This window comes from Leptonychotes weddellii, chromosome 15 (assembly GCF_054177405.1).
Source record: "Leptonychotes weddellii isolate Sample4059 chromosome 15, ASM5417740v2, whole genome shotgun sequence".
NCBI classification, from domain to species: domain Eukaryota; kingdom Metazoa; phylum Chordata; class Mammalia; order Carnivora; family Phocidae; genus Leptonychotes; species Leptonychotes weddellii.
The window spans coordinates 48,586,186-48,606,395 of NC_138383.1; the positions used below are offsets into that span (position 1 = coordinate 48,586,186).

The following is a 20,210-nucleotide window of genomic DNA, read 5'->3' on the forward strand; positions in this document are numbered from 1 at the left end:
TTACCTGCTTCTAACACAAACCTAGCCTCTGGCCCTCCAGAGAACCTAGGATGGAGAATGGGCAGGCGACTTAGGGCAAGTCCTGGCTCTGCCTGATCTGCTGTGCGCTCTCGGGCAAGGCTCTGACTTGGCACTGCAGCTGTGAACCCAGGACCTACGGCCTCCTCCACCTGTAAAGGTCCAGATTCTGCGATGCCCACGTGCACTTCCGAAGGGCAGGTGCACAGTCTGGAGCTCTTTTGCAGAACCTGGGTTCCTGGGCACGGCCTCTGTGTTTCCCACCTGCCAACCAACTTTCCCAAACCTTCTATGGATAGTCTTGTTGCTCTCGGTGGGCTCACAGCCATCGATGTTCTCAGTAGAAGGAAATTGGGAAATCTCCTTTTATGAGCACATCGAAGGGCAGAGCAGGAACTACCATTTCCTAATGGGGCAAAAATGCCGCACAACTCACTCTGAAAACTTGATTTTAACATGGGGGCGGGGCGTAGTGAGGGCCTTTGCGTGAGCTCCCCAGCGGTGTTTCTTACCCCGGAGAGTTTCCGCAAGGCTTCCTGTCACACTGCACCGCATGATCCCATTGACGGCATCCCAGCCATTTTTGGCCAGGCTTCTTTCAGGAAGAAAATGAGTTAACTTGACTGGAATATTCTTGGTCGTATACAAATGGGATCCTGGAGAGACTGCACAACAAATGTCTTTCAAGCAACCTGCTAGGTGCCATGGGGATAACAAAGGTAAGCAAGGTGTTTTTTCCCCGGAAGATGCTCATAATCTGGAAGAAAAAAAAAGTCTCTAATAACTTGAGCACCGGAAAGATTATGATCAATGTTATAAGGAAGGGACCTGGGCAGGAATGTAACCTGGGTCCATGAGCCTCCCTCACAAAATTAACCATGACATCGTGTGTGCACCTGGGCCTTTAGGGTGAGGAGAGAGTATCCACAGCTCCCATGAGATTCTCAAAGTGTGCGGTGATTTTTCTCCTGCCAAAACTGTTGCACAATTTAAGCCTCTAGAAACGAAAAGAAAGAAAGAATTACATTTGGTTGGGCTGGAGGGGGGATGGGAGCAGAGGTGGGGGCTTTTGGAGGGGGAGGTACACGAGACAAGCTTCCAAGAACAGACAGAATTTCAGTAGGTACAGATCTGGGGAAGGCCCTGGAAAAAGAGAAAGCATTGTGACCAAATCAGGGTGGTGGCAAAGCCTGGGGTATGTTCAAGGAATTAGGATTAATCCAGTTTGCTGCATCATCAGGGCAAGGACGAGATGAGAATACCAAAGCAACACCGGGGGGATTTGGGATCACAAACTGAACCGATTATTTGTTATTGATTACATATTTGCCTGAGCCTGCTCTGTGCCCTGCCTTCAGGGCAGGATGATCTCTGCCCTGAAGAAGCTTATATTTTAATTTAGAGGAGGAGGCGTGAGCAGGCAGGAAACAAAGTAGGTTTAAGGACAACAGGAACTCAAAGAAATTTTGGTCGGAGTGTTGAGTGAAGCTTCAGGGAGGAGGTGAATTGGCTCAGGCTACTCAGTGGGGAGAACCTGGCCGGGTGGCTTAGTAGAGAAGGGGCCTTTCCAATGGGAAACAGCACCAGCAAAGGAGAGAAAATGGCCAGAAAGAAGCAAGGCAAGTGGGGAAGACTGAGGAGAGGCCAATCTGGGGAGAAACCACTGTGTTGAGAGGGTAGGAGACAAGAATTTAGACAGGTAAGTTGAGACCACATCGTGTGGGGTTATGAGGGTCACACTGAGAAATTTCTTATTTTCTCTAGGATCTCATTTCCAGCTCTCCTAGTATAAATCATATCAACAAAAATGATTTTGGGGGGGCACCTGGCCAGCTCAGTCGGTGGAGCACGCAGCTCTTGATCTCAGGGTTGTGAGTTCAAGGCCCATGTCGGGTGTCGAGATTACTTAAAAAAAAATAAAATCTTTTAAAAAATGATTTGTAGATACTCTGTTATAGAGGATTTCAAATATACGCAAAAGTAGAGAGACCGGTAATGCAACGGAATGAATGTTTATGTCCTCCCCGTAAATTCATATGTTGAAATCGTAGCCCCTAATGTGATGGTGCTAGGAGCTGGGCCTTTGGGAGGTGAGTAGGTCATGAAGGTGGAGCCTTCGTGGATGGGACTGGTGCCCTTATTAAAGACTCGGGAGAGCTCCCTTGTCCTTGCAACCATGTGAGGACACAGCCAGAAGACTGGTGTCTACAAACCAGGAAGGAGCCCTCACCAGACACCGAATCTGCTGGCATCTGGATCTTGGACTTCCAGCCTCCAGACTGTGAGGAATGAATTTCTGTTGTTTATAAACCATCAGTTATATGGAATTCTTTTATAGCAGTCTGACTGGACTAAGACAGGTAATCATGAACCCCCTCTGCCCAGCACCCCACTCAGCAACTCACGGACAAACTCAGCTATACCCTCTCTTCTATCCCTTTCCACTTCATTTATTTTTTTAGATTTTTAAAAATTTCTAAGTAATCTCTACACTCAATGTGGGATTCGAACTTACATCCCTAAGATCTAGCCAGGTGCCTCCCCACCTTTCTCATCTTAGAGTAAATCCTGGACACCATATTCTTTCATCTGTAAATATTTCCACATACATCCCTAAAAGAAAAGGACTCTTTATTTTTACATGACCATAAATACCACCACCACACATAAAAAAATTCGTAATAGGGGCGCCTGGGTGGCTCAGTCGTTAAGCGTCTGCCTTCGGCCCAGGTCATGATCCCAGGGTCCTGGGATTGAGCCCCACATGGGGCTCCCTGCTCAGCAGGAAGCCTGCTTTTTCCTCTCCCTCACTTGTATTCCCTCTCTCGCTGTGTCTCTCTCTGTCAAATAAATAAATAAAATCTTTTTTTTTTTAAGTGGGAGGGGAAGAGGGAGAGGGAGAGAGAATCTCAAGCAGACTCCATGCTGAGCTCAGAGCTCCACGCTGGGCTCCATCTCACGACCCTGAGATCAAGACCTGAGCTGAAACCAAGAATCAGACGCTGAATCAACTATACCACTCAGGTGCCCCCAGATGGGATATTTTAAACAAAACATGCCTTTGATTAAAAAAATATATATATATCTTTCAAAAATAGACTGATTTGGATTTTCGAAGCAATCTCTGATGAGATGCCCACACACTTTTTTTTTTTTTGCCTGAAGAACCATAACCATTTTCATCAAATTCAGGGCAATTTGCTCATTTCCTCTATACCTGGTGAGCAGGACGGATGCAAACCTGGCCCCTCAAGGACCAGGTGGCAATAATGCTGCGTCATATGACAAGAGTCAAGCTTGATTTCAAGCTTGGACCCTCTGCACCAACACATGACTCTTCAAGTTCCCTCCAGGCCCGATCTACTAGGGACCAGCAGACACTGAGACCAACAACCTTGTTTTCGCTTCGAACCATTGACTGGACTTCCGGCTTCTCCAACGGTTTGCCTCCAAGGATCCATTCCTCTTTCCATCATGGTGATGACAACCTAGATTCTCGAATAAGCTTTCCTGTGGTTTATTTCTTGCCTACAGGAACCCCAGCAATAGTTAACCACTTGGCTAGCATTTTCCTTTCTCCTGTGATCCTTTTCTGCTACTTCTCCATCTCACTGCTCTATTCATTTGTTCCTTAAATATTTACTGATTGGAAATGACTCTGGAAGCTTGGGGATCCCCAGATGTATAGGGTTGGGTGTCAGCTTTCAGCAAACTCCAAGATCGCTTCCCACCTTTTCTGGTAAAACATATGCCCTGCACATACTTTAGTCAAATGCTATTCTTAACTTCTTACAGTTTCCTGGTATCACTTTTCCTTGCCTATGGCTTTGGTCCCTTGCATCATGGCTCTGATAGCCCACCCTCCTTAACTGCTGAGATCCTGCTCACCTTTGCCAACTCAGCTGAAATGACATCTGGGAAGCTGGAAGGCATCTCCTCATCCATCCCTCCTTCCATCTTTCTACCCAACAAGAAGTTACTGGGCATTGACTATGTATCAAGCACTGAGCTAGTTCCTGGGGATACCAGTCGAACACACTGGGCTTGCCTGCGAGGAGTTTACCATCTAGCTCTGTGCTCTGTCTTCTGTGGTAACCACCAGCCACATGTAACACTTGAGGATTTTTTTTAAAGATTTTATTTATTTATTTGAGTAAGAGACAGAGAGAGCCTGAGCTGGGAGGGGGGGCAGAGGGAGAAGCAGACTCCCCTCTGAACGTGGAGCCAGATGCAGGGCTCGATCCCAGGACCCCGAGATCATGACCTGAGCCAAAGGCAGATGCTTAACCGACCAAGCCACCCAGGTGCCCCAATTCTTGAGCATTTAAAGTGTGGCAGGTCTGAAATAAAATGTGCTGCAGGTCTAAAACATCCATTGGAGTTTGAACACTTGGCACAAGGAAAAGAATCTTTAACATCCTCTTGATGGGGCGCCTGGGTGGCTCAGTCGGTTAAGCGACTGCCTTCGGCTCAGGTCATGATCCTGGAGTCCCGGGATCGAGTCCCGCATCGGGCTCCCTGCTCAGCAGGGAGTCTGCTTCTCCCTCTGACCCTCCTCCCTCTCATGCTCTCTCTCATTCTCTCTCGCAAATAAATAAAATCTTTAAAAAAAAAAAAAACAAAAAAAAAATCCTCTTGATGATTTTTAATTGATTACATGTGGAAATGTAATATTCTGTCCATATTGGATTAATACATTGCTAGAATTAAATTCCAGGGGTGCCTGGCTGGCTCAGTCGGTAAAGCGTGAGACTCCTGATTTCAGGGTCGTGAGTTCAAGCCCCATGTTGGGCATGGAGCCCACTTAAAAAAAATTAATTTCAATTATTTCACGTTGGTTTTGGAATATAGCTCCTAGAAAGTTTAAGCTGACTTATGTGGTATGCAGTGGTGGTTCACCTTCCATTTCGATGGGACAGCACTGCTCTTAAAGGAGGGTACAGGGATGGAGGCAAAAACGCGTAAGGAGTTTTCATAGATCCTTCTATAAAAATGTGTGCGCAGGATTCAGTGAGGGAGTGTTTTTAGTTCAGGAGGCCAGGAGACAAAGGAGGAAGGGAATCTATTTACGATGTGTCGAGCATTGTGCTAGGCACTGTAGATAGGCTTATGCCCCATGCAAGGCGCTGTAATATCTTCATGCATCGGCTTGGCATTTAAAATACCTCACTTAATCCTTGCACCAGTAATCACCACAACCCGACCACATCTTTCCAGCCTGCTGGGACCAGGTCACCAGCATCCCTCAGCTGGACTCTCTGCTGCAGCGGCCTCGTACCCTGCTTCAGTCCATCCCCACATTGTAACCAGAGTGATCCTTCCAAAACACAAACCCAGTCATGGGTCATGTTACTCTTCAAATTAAAACTCTCCCTTAGTTCCCAGCTGTTTTCTCTAAAAGAATTTCCCTCCTCTCTTTATCTAGTTAACATCTTATTCAGATTATATTTTCAAAATAAAAAATTTCTCTAAGGAGACTTTCTGGAATTTTCCTCATCCCACCCCTGCCACCATTCTGAGTTAAGTGTCCCTCTTGGGGGTCCCTGGATTTTGCTGTGCTTCCCACAGTATAGTACTTACCATACTATATTGCATTCCCTCAACCTTTTTGGATCAGAGGCCTCTTTGAGAATCTGCAAAGACCTGTAGATCTTCTCCCCAGAAAAAAAGAAAAACACACAATAAATTTTGCATACGATTCAAAGGTTTAATAGACTTAAAATTCTTTAGGTTTCTATGGACTCCAGATTAAGAACCGTTGCTCTATAATTATATAGTTATCTATAATTATAATTATCTGCCTATTTGCTTATATTTCCTGATAGACTGTTTGCACCCTAGGGGTAGGAATCATGCCTATGTTGACATAGGCATTTCCTTGAAACCTGGCACCATCCCTAGACACAAAAGACACTCGATAAGCCTTTGCCAAAAAAAAAAAAGTATTTGCCACAGGTATGACTTGCTCTAAGACATTAGGATGCGGGGATTGTCATGCTTTCATTTTTCTAAATCACATTAAATCTGACTTAACCTTATCCTGCATGGTTGGAAAGAAGTCTTACATTAGGAAATTTTAGGCTTGTTTGCCCGCCCCCCCCAGAACTCTAGAGTTTAAGGGGCCCAAGAAAATTCTAGAAGGTTTTTTCTTTCTCAGCTCATTGGAGTCTCTGTTTTTCCCATTACTCCTGTTGATTGAAGATGTCCACAGGTGAGCACTGATCCTCCAGTTCGGTCAGGCGTTATTGCCCCAGGAGGCCTGTGAGGTGGTCACTATAATAGTCTGTGCCCCAAGGTACTCCCACGCCCCGGAATCATGTTGAAAGGGGACCCCTCTCTGTACTTCTCATGGACACTCTAAACTAAACCTCTGACTCCTTTCACCACCGTCAGGGAAACAGTTTTTTTTTTTTTTTTGTAGGCTCCATACCCAATGTGGGGCTTGAACTCAGGACCCTGAGATCAAGAGTCGAGTGTTCCACCAACTGAGCCAGCCAGCGCCCCAGGGAAACAGCTCTTCAACTCAAAAATACCACCCTTCTATCTCTCTGGGGTGATCTGGCTTGAAATTCTTCAGCAGGCATAACAAGGACTGAAAACCTCAAATAAGACCAGGCCTAAAAAGACCAGGCAAAGAACATCACTGAATAAAGCAGGTCGGCTCTGAGAGACCACGGGGGTGTGTGTGGGGGGGGGAGCAGCTAGTGGCAGCTGTGGTACACTAGGGATAGGTGCTTTGTCCAAGACTGGGCGGCAGCTCAGGCACCCCCAGACTGTCGTCGGATTTCCAGATCTTCCGATATTTCAAGGGAAACGAGCAATCTGGATTTTCATGTGATAGGTCTTTCTTTCCTATTTTTTATTTTTATTTTTTTAACGATTTTATTTATTTATTTGACAGAGAGAGACACAGCGAGAGAGGGAACACAAGCAGGGGGAGTGGGAGAGGGAGAAGCAGGCTTCCCACTGAGCAGGGAGCCCGATGCGGGGCTCGATCCCAGGACCCCAGGACCATGACCCGAGCCGAAGGCAGACGCTTAACAACCGAGTCACCCAGGCGCCCCTCTTTCTTATTTTTTAAAAAGCACTTTAATAAGGTGTATTTTGTAAATCATGTCATTCACTGTGTAAAATTCAGTGATTGCTTTTTTAGTAAGTTTACCATCATTGGGCAACCATCACGGCGAATCAATTTTAGAACATTTTCATCATCCCAGTAGGATCCCTCATGTCTATTTCCTGTTAATCCCTGTGCTGCCCCTCCTCTCCCCACCCTGGCCCTCACCCCGGGCAACTACTCTTCTGCTTTCTGTCTCCAGAGTTTTGCCCTTTACAGATATTTCATATAAATGGGATCATACAAAATGTGGTCTCTGTGTCTGAGGGTAATGTTTTTGAGGTTCACCCACATTGTTGTGTTCTGTTTTTTTTTTTCCTAAGTAGGTTCCATGCCCAGTGCAGGGCCCAACTCGGGGCTTGGACTCACGACCCTGAGATCAAGATCTAAGCTGAGGGGCGCCTGGGTGGCTCAGTCGTTAAGCATCTGCTTTCGGCTCAGGTCATGATCCCAGGGTTCTGGGATCGAGCCCCTCATCAAGCCCCGCATCGAGCCCCGCATCAGGCTCCCTGCTCCATAAATAAATAAAATCTTAAAAAAAAAAAGATCTAAGCCGAAATCATGAGTCTGATGCTTAAATGACTGAGCCACTCAGGCACCCCCTGTGTTTAACATTTTTAAGAAAGGGGCAGATGATTTCTCAGAGCGGCTGCATGATTTAATATTCCCCTCAGAAATGACTGAGGGTTCCCATGTCTCTGTGTCCTCACCAACATTTGTTATTGTCTGTCTTTTTGATTCTAGTCATTCTGGTGGGTGGGAAGTGGTATCTCATTATGATTTTGGTTTGCGTTTCCCTACCGGCTAACGGTGTTGGATAGCTCCTGATTTGTAAATGTTGGAATTCATTCAAATAAGAAAAAAATGCTTCAGGGGCGCCTGCTTGGCTCAGTCGTTAAGTGTCTGCCTTCAGCTCAGGTCATGATCCCGGGGTCCTGGGATTGAGCCCCACATCGGGCTCCCTGCTCAGCGGGAAGCCTGCTTCTCCCTCTCCCACTCCCGCTGCTTGTGTTCCCTCTCTCACTGTGTCTCTGTCAAATAAATAAATAAAATCTTAAAAAAAAAAAAAAAGCTTCATATCAGCCCTGTGCAGATGGAACAAAACAGTTTAGAACAAAACAGGTTCATGTGCTGGAACCACCCTGAGTGGTTTGGACTTATGACCTAGACTGTGCAAAACAATGGTCTGTGAACTTTCTCTTTTGGGGGCAAAGCGGCCTAAACTGCCAGCAAAAATTACTATGGAGAAAGAGGGGAAAGGTCTCTCTCACTTGCAATGAACTTGTAGACTAAGAAACAAGTTTCAATCTATTATATTTCATAATGCCTCTTCCCCCCCGCCAAGCACATCATCCTGCTACATATCCACTTAATGAGTCTTTGAAGTATCCATTCATATCCCCCCCTTTTTTTTAAGATTTTTAAAATTTATTTATTCATGAGAGACAGACAGAGGCAGAGGGAGAAGAGCAGGCTCTCCGGGGAGCAGGGAGCCCGATGTGGGACTCGATCCCAGGACCCTGGGATCACGACCTGAGCCGAAGGCAGACGCTTAACCGACTGAGCCACCCAGGCGTCCCCATTCATATCCCCCTTTTAAAGATGACATTAAGGAATTGGTCAAAGGTTAAACACCTAGTAATGGCGGAGATGGATTCAAATCCAGGTCTCCCTGGTTCAAAATCCCGTGTTTTCCTCATCCAAATGGCAGCAGATTCTGGGATAGAGCTCCACGTGGTAAGACTGGACTCCAAGGAGCCTGGCTGGCTGGATGAGGGAGGTAGAGAGGGAAGGGATATTGGAACCATTGGAGAAGAAGGAATCAGGGGTTTCAAGGCTGGTTTCATTAACAGACAAAGGGAAGTTGGGGAGAGGGTGAGTTTGGGTGGTGGGATGAGGTGGAAATGGGAAGAAAAGAGATACGAGGCTTACTGCTTTGCAATTTGCCTTTCACCCAGGTGGAGATTTCCAGCAGGCTGTTAAAAACATCGGGCCCAGGTGTTGGGAGAGTCACCAGGACTAGACCTACATTTGGGGACATTCTCTTTATGATTGATTTCTCATTAAGACTAACATCTTTGTGATATTTAATTCTGATGAGTTTCCTGCCCTCTCCTTCTGATGATCCACTGAGTTTGTTTTCCGATTGTGAGAAACCACGGAGTTGATGGCTAATAGGGCTCTGTGTGTGGATGGATGCTCTAGGCATGGAACACCGCATGGGGAAATGCCCAGCAGCTGACAAAGCTGAGCCAGATTACAGAGGGAGTCTTTGGTCCTCTCGGAACACACTTAAAGATTCAGAAGAGGAGTATCATTCCCGTATTTTGTAGAGTTCACTTGTACTCCATGTGCAGACTGCATGAAGGGCAGATCTCTTCATGGAGCCAAGTCACAAGACACCTGGACAAGGGGCAGCTTACCCCAGCGGGCTGGTGGGGGGTGGGGGACCAGATGCACTCTACTAGGACAAAGGACACTTCCGACTTCCCCAGGAAGGACTCTGCACTGAGCTAGCTGCCTCTTGGAGCCTTCTCTGAATTCCACCAACCCGTCCTTATCATTTCCTGCTTTGTGTTTTGTGTTTTTTGGGGTTTTTTTTTTTCCTTTATTCACTTTTTACCACACTGGAAGTTTCCGAGGCTTACCCACTTATATCACACGCACTAAAGCGCACCCAATTCCCGCATTTAAATAATTGCATTTTGCTGTAAAAATTTTTGAAAGCGTTTTTGATGATGTGCAGTTTTTCTAAGAATAATTCATTTTGATCTTGTGACTTAAACTTTATTATATTTATAGGTAATTATGTAAGAGTCCTGTTGCAGTTGACTAGATTCTGCGGATATTTCATTAAATATCTTTTAACTTCAATTTTTCCAGTTTCCTTTCCTTATTTTAGCCACCCCCCCTCCGCCCCCAGTTCTCAAACCTTTTCTAAGGCCTTCGAGGAGCTCATAGGCCCTAGGGGCTACGACAGCTCTGCAAAACCTCCTCACAGGCCCCTCCACGTAGGGAGCTCCGTGTGATGAACGAACGAATGAATGAAAGAAGGAACGAATGAATGAGGCAACGAAGTCCTTTCCCCAAGTCTTCCCTCCCAGGCGGGTTCGCCTCTCGTTCTCGGCTCAGCCAGGAGCCTGGGTAAGGAGGCCCCTCCCCTCGCAAACACCAAAACTGCAACAACGGAGGAGGGCGTTCGGCGCCCGACGCTCCGCCGACCTCGGCAGGGTCAGCCCCGCGGCCCGGGAGCGCGGCCGGGCCCCCCCAACCCCCTCGCAGAGCCCGTGCGCATGGGCAGAGCCGCAGCGAGCCCCGCCCCCTCCCCGCTGCAGGTGAGCCGCAGAGCCGCGGCCCCCGCCCCCCGCCGCTCCGGGGGTGACGTAAGGCCTCTGGACCGCGCTCCGGCCCCGCCCCTGCAGGCAGCGCCGGGGGGCCCGCGGCTCGGCGGTGGCAGCCGGTGCCGCCGCGGGACACGCCGGCTGCGGCAGGGAGAGGGGGCGGCGAGGCGCCCGAGTGGGCTGCCGCGGCGGCCCGACGCCGGCCGAGGCGCGTCCGGGCGCAGCGCGGGGCTTCCGCCGCGGCACACCTGCCCCAGCGGCCGCACGGCCGAGGCGCCTGCGGGGTCCGCAGCCGCTGCCCCGCGGGCTCGCCGGCGCCCGGCCGGCCTCGGTTGTCCATCTCCGCGGGCGCCAGCCAATCGCCCGCCACTGCCCCGGCCGCACCTCCCGGAATCCATGACGGGCGTGCGGGGCGGCCTATGAGGTTGGGGCCCCGGCGGCCTGGGCGGGGAGCGGGAGCCAATGAGCGTCCTTCCAGGTGGGTGGAGGGAGCGGACCTCGGGAAGGTAGCTTCGTTCGGGTTGCTAACGTCTTCCCTTGGAGATGGGCGCGCAAACGGACCAGTGGGTCTGGGGGCGGCGGTGACGGGCGTGGAGCTGGCCCAATGAGGGTGGGAGTGGGTGGGGCAGCCCCGAGCAGCAGTGCTAAAGGAGCCCGGCGGAGGCAGCGGTGGGTTTGGGACTGAGGGGCCGGATCTGTGGTCGCGGCTGGGGACGTGCGCCGGCGCCACCATCTTCGGCTGAAGGTGAGAGGTGCGGCTGCCCGGGTTCGAGCGCGGCAGCGGCTGGCGGGGGGACGGCTGTGGGGGAGGGAAGGGTCCCGGGCTGGGAGGCGGGGGACGGGGGGGACTCTGGAGGGCAGGAGCGGAGCCGAAGCGGGAGCACGGGGACGCCCGAGGGGGCTCTGGGTGGAGGGCTTGTACTGCGGGGCCGGAGATTGGTGCGGGGACCGACCCTGGGGAGGGAAGGGGGAAAGATAACCAACCCCAGTGGGTGGAGAGACCTCTGGAAGGGTGGGGAATGGGGTCCTGGAGCTTGAGACCCCTGCAGGGATCGGGGTCTGGGTGTGCTGGGGGACGACCCCTGGGGGGCTGGGGATGGAGATCGGAGGGGGGGTAGGGATGCAGGGACCTGGTCCTCGGCGTGTGAGGTCCGTGGGGCGCGGGGGTTGGGGAGGCCTAGTGCCCTGGTGGGGGTCTCGGGGCTCCCGGGACGGGAGGGAGCCCTGGGGCGGGCTGGGAAGCGCGACCCGGGTGTGGGTGGGGGGCGCCGGACAGGAAGGGCCGGCCCCTGGGTGGGTTCCCGGGCGGGTTAGGCCGGCCGGGCAGCCCGGGTGCGGTCGGGGCTCCTCAAGGCTCCCAAGGCGGGCGACGCTCCCGGCCCCGTGGGGTGGGGGAGACCCGAGGGCAGGGGCTTCTCCGCACGGCCGGGGCAGCGCGCGGCGGGCGAGGGTCTCAGCCGGCCGCCGGCGCGCGGAGGGTGGGCTCCGGAGGAGCTGGGGGCGGGAGGGCGGGCGGGGGCCGCCGGGGACCGGGGCCGGACGCCCGGCGAGGCCCGGGCGGGGTGGGGGGCGAGGCGGGAAATGTGGCGGGGGCGCGCTGCGGCAGGGCGGCCGCGCGGGGGAGGGTCAGCTCTCGCCTCGGGATCCCTTTATTGTGTAAGTGATCCGGGCACGGCTCGCCGCGGACTCCCTCGCTGGCCTTCTGCAGCTGGGGTCACACCCTGATCCCGTAAAATGGGACTGGAATGGGGTCGGGGCGAAGTGGGAGCCGCGGAGTCGTGGCGTTGGCGGGCGCTTTGTGGGCCCGCGGTGCGCGGGTGCGGCCCAGGGACCCGGGAGGGCCCCCAGCCTGGCCGGCCTGGGCGCCGGGGCCTGGGGAGGGAGGCTGGGGTGGTGTGGCCTCTGCCTGTGACCGTTATCTGTGTCTTCGGGCCTCTGCGGCTCCCTGCTAGCCCACTGCGGTGGATGCAAGGGGGTGGGGTGGGGTGGGGTAGGGGGAGAGCAGGCGGGGTAGATCCAGTCTGCCAACGAAACAAAGCCTGCTGTTTTCGCTGAATAATATAATATACTAAATGTAATACTTCGGCTTTGCCGAGATTTTGTTTTTGTTTTTTTTTTAACGCTGGAAGTGAGGATTCCTTGAGTCGGGCTTCATCATTCTCCATAGTCTCTCAGTCTGGAAAACTTTAATCTATTTATTTTATTTCCTTCCTCGGTCTGCCCTGACCCAAGTATTCTTGTAGTCCCATGCTTTTGGCGTTGAAGTGTGCCCTGTCTGGTCTTGGATGCTGAAAAAGTGGCCATTTTATTTGATGCATCTCTCGACTCGGCATCTTAAATTCGGTTGTTCCCCGGCCTTATCTGGAGACAGCATATGGTGTAATTGTGCGATGTATAGCGTGAGCTTTTGACAGCGAAGGGATGTGACCCCAGAGGTTGGCTTTTTATTTGGGCTCCTTAGGGAAATCATCACAATGAAGACAGACGACAGACTGGATGGGAGAGCAGATGAACGAAATTCTGAAGGGCACGTTGCACGGGAGGGGGGGGCGCGGAGACCCAGTGCTTCAGCGGGTTATGGGTACTTTCTCATCCTATAGGAGGGATTGAAATTCCTAGCGTTGTGTCCACATTTTAGAAAGATTTTATACCCAGCCTGAAGATGTTCACTGAGAGATGGTGTGGGCCATACAGAGTGGTAGTTCCCTTTTGCGTTTGGTGTGTGTTTGCGCTCATTTGGCTGAGGTGAATTTGGGTAAATTAATAGGTTTGCACGTCCCAGTCATGTAAGTGACCGCAGTGGTGATGGTAAAGCGAAGTGGGACGATTCTGTCGTAGTTGCTCTGTTACAGAGGGAGGTGCTGTCCTGGATAACTTAGCCATCATTTTTGTTTAGCTAGTTATTCACAAGATATTCACAAAATTCCCTTGTTTTCCCCTCTCTGTACCCAACATAGGTGCTGGGAGGCAGCTGAGAAGTTTGCTGGGTGGCATTTCGCTGGAAGTAAAAAATGGCTACGGGGGTGGGGGGGACAGAGCCCCAGGGGTGTGTGTGTGTCTAAAACCCATGAAGGGGGTGGGGCTCTGGCTCTGTAAGGGGCTCCTTCATATACAGATAAATGACTTAGCTATAATTAGGCACTCATTTCAAATGACACCAAAAACCTTCAGATTATCTTTCCTCCGTCTCTGGCAAAGAACTTGTTCTTTATTCCCTTTTTTCCAATAGAGAGGTGTTTTTTTCTATTAAATGTAAAGCCCTCATCAGATTGTGCTGGTGTGTTCAATGCTGAGCCTCCACTCATGACATTGTAATCGATAGGATTTTTATTTAGTGGAGAGGCATCGAGGAGTGCGCTCCTCGCCCTTCAAAATCCGCCCCCCCCACCTGCCATTGTTGTGGTATGCATTCCTGCGGGAACTCTAGGGTTAGCCCTAGCTTTGCTACTGGTGAGCTCCGTGACCTTGGGCTGGTTATTGGCTTTCTCTCTACCTTGGGTTCCTCATCTGTAAAATAGAGATATTAATAGTACCTGCCTCACAGGGCTGTTGTGAGGACTGAGCTGATAAAGGTAAACTGCTTAGAATAGCGCCTGTCCATAATTAATGATACAGAACAGTATTTGCTTTTTTTAAAATTGTGGTGTTCCCCCCCCATGCTGTGAAGTGAGGCATTTGGGAGTGGTTCACTGTTAAATACCAGAATTATCAAGATCAGGTACCACATGTACAACGGAATGGAAAAAATACAATATATCTGGTGATCACACGTGAAGAGTTAAAACTGAACAAAACCTTTCCACTGGCCTCCCGAACTCTTATCAAACCAAACAGCACTTGGAATACCTGCGACCTGCTAAGCCCCCTGGTACCATGCAGGGGAGGGCAAGAAGAATCTCAGAAGAGCAGTCGAAAATGTTCGGAGGGGGAGGATTAAGTTGCCAGATTGACCTGAAAAGAACAGCTCCGGGGGTGGCATTTGGGTCAGGATTGGAAGGAGTGATAGGTGTTTGGTTGTGGAGAAGTTGAGGCTCACTGTGGGGGTAGGGACCATGCATGGGAGGTTTAGTCAGGAGGTGGAGAGCCCCCCTCCCCCCATGAGGACCCAGGAGCCTGCTAGGTGCCCACCAGATAGCCAGGAACAGGAAACTGCCCTCTCAGTGTCTGATGAGTCGTAGAAAGCTCTGGAAAAGTAAAAAGTAAAAGTAATTTGTAATCTCACTACCCAGTGAAGACCCAATAACTCTTTGTTCCTTTTTTAATATTTATTTATTTATTTTACTTATTTTTATCTGTTCCTTTAAAAAAAAAAAAAACACGAGCATGTGTAATTTCCCCCCCACAAAGCCCGGAGCATTTTGCAATTATGTTTTTGTGACCTATTGGTTTCTTTCCCTTAAATTACAAGAATTTACTCACCTAGGAAAAATACTGATAAATTTTAAATGTACCAATTTGGTGAACTAATTTTTAAATATATCATTTACTTTATTTTTTAAAGGCCTGCTGCAGAAATGACCTGTTGAGCTACTCTAATTTATAGCCATCCACCAAATTTAAGCATATAATTACATGCCCAATGTAAAATTAAAGAAATGTGTGCGCGCATGCCTACTGACAGCAAGACCTCTTCCGAGGTGTCATATGAGATATTCAGTTCCTGTTAATGACAAGAGTAACTTGTTACCATATTTTGTTATTGTGGGGTATTTTCTGTTTTAAAAGGCCGTCAATCGTAAACGCGGAATGTATGTCCTCTTGTCCGTGTCCAGATTTATCTAGGACGATTCCCACCTCAGAGCCATGCCTCCCTTCTTCTGAGCAGTTTGCAAAGTATAAGTTTGGAAAAACAGAAAGTGTGTTAATAGTCTTATGAAAGCCAGTCCCTAGAGGTAATGATGGGCTTTGGAAACCATTCTTCAGAATGTACATGTGCCCGGGGAATATTTTCTGAATCACCTCCCCCCGCCACGAGAATGCCTAAGACGGCAAATACAAGTTTAGTTAATAGAAATAGAAATAGAAAATATGTTAGCCTTTTTATTTATAGAAGTCTTAATTAATGTTACCTCTTTGGTGATTTTTTGGGCTTCGTTTTGTTTTGTGATTTTTTTTGTTTTATTCAAGTCCATCATTTTAAAAAGATTAGCATATCCTTTAAATCAGGTTAGGAATTAGTCTAAAACATTGGTTTTCAACCTTTTTTTTTTTTCTATCCCAGCATACCTGCTAACAAAATTGGCTCACCATGGCAACCAGAGACCATGGAGTGATGGTTCTCAAAGTGTGGTCCCAGGACCAGCAGCCTCAGCTGCATCTGGGAACTTGTTAGGAATGCAAATTACCAGGCTCTGCCCCAGACTCTACTGAATTGGAAACTCTGGGGATGGGGCTTCAGTCTGTGCTTCTGTAAACTCCCTACGTGCTGCCCATGCACACACCAAAGTTTGAGAACCTTGCCCTCGGCCATGTATGTTTATAATGCATTACATTATAACAAATACTCCCTGAAGTATACATTTTTATACCATTTCAGTGACTTCATGGAGCTTGAAATTTGTCTGCGGACTCAAGGCTAAGAGCCTTGTAACAACTTTGGACTACTTTATTTTTTTTAAAGATATTTTTTTTTAAGTAATCTCTATACCCCACGTGGGGCTCGAACTCATGATCCCGAGATCAAGAGTCGCATGCCCTTCTGACCGAGCCAGCCAGGCGCCCCTGGGCTATTCTGTGATTAGCCTTGCAGCCTTCTGTCTTTCGCCTGCTAAGAATCCCCATCATTCTGGGGGTGGTGGGGTTGGAGACAAAAGCTGGGAAGATGTGAGAGAGCAAAACTAGTTACTCCTTGGCTTCTTGCATTGACTTGCATGAGGTCATGGAAACCATGCTTCTGAGATTTGTAATAACCTGGAATTTGGGGTGATAACAAAAGTGTTTAATGATGGTATCGGATTCCGAAAAGATACTGTCAGGCAGGAGTGATGAGTCACCTGGGGAAGGTGAGTGAGGACTGTAATGCTGTCCTTGGATCCAGAAAGTCAGTTGCATGGGTATAGGACGAGACTGAGAGTAGTGTGTGTGAGGCTGCAGCCGATGGCCGATGGCAAGCGAGTTCTCAGACCAGTTAGGTCTTGAGACACATGAATTGCGAACACCCCAGAAACAGTGCTTTTCTCCACGGGGCCTAGGTTAGTGGTTCTCGTTCTTCTGCCCGGGTCAGACCGTCTCTGGAACATGGAGTTTGCTCCTGGGCCCCACGGCCTTCAGGGGCACACGTGGGCGCACCAGAGTCTGTCTCGTGGCAAGAGAGCAGGGTAGTGGAGTGATGAATGATGGGGCGCTGCTGGAGAGGAGCTGGGGAGCAGCCGGGGGGGGGGCGGGAGCAGCTGCGGGGAGGGGGGGTGAGGCCTCCAGCTCCAGTTGCATGCTTGAGTAGCTGTCCCGGGAAGCCAAGTCACGCTTGTCCACTGTGGCATCGTTGGATCGCATTAAGACCATACGGGCCCCAGAGAAGCTGGGGGACCGAGTTGGGGGTGTTTGTATGGAAGAACTTTGAGTCTCTTGTCTGAAGGCAGAACGGGAGGCCCGTGGAGACCCGAGGCTTTAGTCCCCCGGCCCCGGGCCCCGGGCCCCGGCCATGCATTTCGTAGCTACATCCTCCTGGCCACACTGATTCCATCACCCCCTCCTGGACCTTTTATTATGCATCTTTGTTTTCTTTGTCCTCTTTACCCTTTGCCTCCTTAACTTGTGTTTAATTTGTGGTGAGGGTGCAAGAGGGGAAGAAGAGGGGGAAAAATTTTAATCCTACCTGGATCCCTGCCTTTCTCCCCTGCTTGTTTTTCAGCCCTCGGTAACTGAGGGCACGTCTTGGGCGGTCTTCAGACAACCAGAGGCATAATTTGTGGTCACCCTTGAAATTTACCCTGGACGCTCGGTCAGTACCCCGGCTCCTCGACTAAAGGTTATGCTTTCTGTTTACCAGAGGTTTTATCTTAAGTTCCCGGCAAGAGTAAAAATCTGCGCATCATTGTATATTTTTAAACATCTAACCTTGCCCTCCTCCTCCTCCTCCCCTAGAGACAATTGCTCGTGGATCCTCCTGTTTACAATGGCCCAGAGAACTGGACTCGAAGACCCAGAGAGGTACCTCTTTGTGGACAGGGCGGTCATCTACAACCCTGCCACCCAGGCCGATTGGACGGCTAAAAAGCTAGTGTGGATTCCATCCGAGCGTCACGGTTTTGAGGCAGCAAGTATAAAAGAGGAGAGGGGAGATGAGGTTATGGTGGAGTTGGCAGAGAACGGAAAGAAGGCGATGGTCAACAAAGACGATATTCAGAAGATGAACCCGCCCAAGTTTTCCAAGGTGGAGGATATGGCAGAATTGACTTGCTTGAACGAAGCTTCTGTCTTACACAACCTGAAGGACCGCTACTATTCAGGACTGATCTATGTGAGTACACCCTGCTGACTGCTCACGGGAATTAGTGTAAATTACATGTACCATCAGAGTCCAGTGAGATTGGGGACTACCCACCCTCTCTGTTTAACGTCACCGTTCGTCTTAAAGATAGATTGTGTCTTGCTTACTGAGTCTTGCCCCACTTTACATCTTCACATGTAATTTTACATAATCTGATGTGCAATTAAACTTACGAACGTGGTAGTTGAAGACTTCGTAGCGGTTTGCTGGAACATGATACGATGGGGAGAGCACGTGGCGGGAAGACCGGGGAGCTGGGTGTGGGGTAAGAGGTGCACGAATAGCAGGATACAGACGGCACACGGATGTCCAGGTGTGTGGCGTGGAACCAGGGCCGAGGATTCAGCGAAGAGCAAGAGCATCGGGGTCCCCGGGCGCGGGGAAGTGGGAAAGATGGACACTGAGGTTTTTCAGAGGAAACCGTTCAGAGCGGGATTGAGGCTGGGGTTGTCCTGTGCGTAGTGGTTGACATGTGGGTTCTTGTCATTGGCGATGCCACTGCCCTTGTGGAAGAAATTATTGAAAATACCAGGGGACAAGGGAGAACGGAAAAATGCAAGCCAGATACAGGAAAACTCTAGAATGACAAAATAGGTTTGAAGGGATGGTACACGCAGGTAGCAGCGATTTAAAAGAGGTCATAGAGGCCTTTGATGGAGAATGAAAACAAGCAGAGAGAAGAGTTGACGTTGTACTGGTCTGAATTTGGAAAAGAGCGGTTGGATTTTATGAAGGGGTGTGCAGTTGGGGCTCGCGATCATTCAGAACCTCTGCAAATCAGAACCAGTTTCCCCATAGAAATTAGCGTAGTTAGTGACTATTTATGGAGCACCTACTATGTTCTAGGTGCTGGGAGAGTGTGATGAACAGGACAGGCCAGGGCCCTGCCTTCCTGACACATCCTATAAGGCAATGAAGCCGGACTATGGGATATAGAGTAAGTAGGGGAACGGCTCTCCACAGTGGGCCCGTGAAGGGCTCTTGGAGAAGGTAGAGTTAGAGCTGGAATCTTTGGCCAGGGGAGGATCTGAGAACTCAAAGGTTCTTCCGTGACCTTTGTTAACGTAGGCACGGTCAAGCCTGATGGCCTCTCGTTTTTGTTTTTCCCTGTGAGGTCAGGTGCAAAGTGAGTAAGAGGCACCAGGGTTGGGAAGGTGGCTTGAAAAGGAAAAGGTTTGGAGAGGAGAAGCCACGAGTAAGGACATCACAGGGGAGCAGCCTTGAGAACCCGGCCAAGACCGCAGCGTGGGATGTGTGGGAGTGAGGGAGCACGATGGGTCCGATCACCGGCTGACCTCTCAGATTTGAGCCAGGGGTGAGTTTTGGGTGCCGCCTGGTGCTAGAAATGGACTCCGCCAGGGTTGTGGGGAACCGCAGTGTGGAAGGGAGCCAGGCACCCTTTCTGCCAGCTTTTTTACCTTGACTCCCCATTTTGGACCTTGCGGTTCCTGCAAGGAGGAGAGAGAAGAGAAATACAAAGGGGAAGGAGACTGTGGGCAAAAGAGAGGGAATAGAAGAAAAGACACTTTAGTTCATTTGTAGCCATGCCTCAAGATGATTCTAAGACTTTGCAAGTGTCTTTTATTGAGTTTGTTTGATTTTTTTTTTTTTTCCCAGCTGAACTCGGGGACCCCAAATGATGTCTCAGGTTCTCGTCAAAGCATGGCCCCCCCCTTACTCTTTACAGAAGGACAGTCTGAGTTCTGGAAGCATTAAGGTCGCAGCAGAGCTGGGAATTTGGGGCAGTGGTGTGTGCAGTTAGTGGGGTGGAGGAAGGGTTCCCACCCAGGACTGGAGTTGGAGCACTTGACTGTAAAGAATCCTAGTAAGAGAGTGGGGCTGCAAGTAGCCACGATCGGGAGGGATGTGTACTGGGCGTTGGGATTCACCCGTCAGGTGAAGTGAAAAGTCAAGGTGCCATGTTGTAGACACCATAGTACCTTGCGGGGGTGGGGGGAACCTTTGGACACATTTCTAGAGATGAGCTCTAACGTATGTTCACTTAATTAAGTTACTTTGGTAACAGGTTTACTTTCGTTAGTTCCTTATATTTTTTTTGGATGGATTCTCCCTGGCTTCCCAACTTCTCAGGTCATTAATTTTCATCCTCTTTTCCTAATAAAAGCATTTGAAAACTGTAAATGTCTCTCCTCTAATACGATTTTAGCTCACCTCACACATTTGGATGCGTGGTGTTTTTATTACTGGGTCCTACATATTTTCTATTTTCTGTTATTTCTTCTTT

General features: G+C 49.7%; 2 protein-coding genes, 1 long non-coding RNA gene and 1 other non-coding gene across 5 annotated transcripts in view; all 4 read left to right on the forward strand.

The window, feature by feature from the left end:
• RPL26 (ribosomal protein L26) overlaps nt 1-20,210 on the forward strand; it is a 225,024-nt gene that overhangs the window by 20,201 nt on the left and 184,613 nt on the right. The window lies entirely within an intron of this gene.
• Nucleotides 346-10,009, forward strand: LOC145717243 (uncharacterized). The gene is made up of 2 exons (XR_014140311.1): nt 346-737; nt 9,094-10,009. It is a non-coding gene; the product is annotated as an uncharacterized LOC145717243 (long non-coding RNA).
• Nucleotides 4,740-4,812, forward strand: TRNAR-CCU (transfer RNA arginine (anticodon CCU)). The gene has a single exon. It is a non-coding gene; the product is annotated as a tRNA-Arg (tRNA).
• The window catches only part of LOC102734673 (myosin-10-like), a 26,462-nt gene continuing 17,052 nt past the window's right edge, over nt 10,801-20,210 (forward strand). The window contains exons 1-2 of one of the 2 annotated variants that reach the window (XM_081805738.1): nt 10,801-10,954; nt 17,560-17,935. In XM_081805738.1, the coding sequence (XP_081661864.1) occupies nt 10,896-10,954; nt 17,560-17,935 (435 nt within the window). In that variant the 5' untranslated portion in view covers nt 10,801-10,895. The remainder of the gene's footprint in view (nt 10,955-17,559; nt 17,936-20,210) is intronic. The other variant, XM_081805739.1, reaches the window with a different exon arrangement.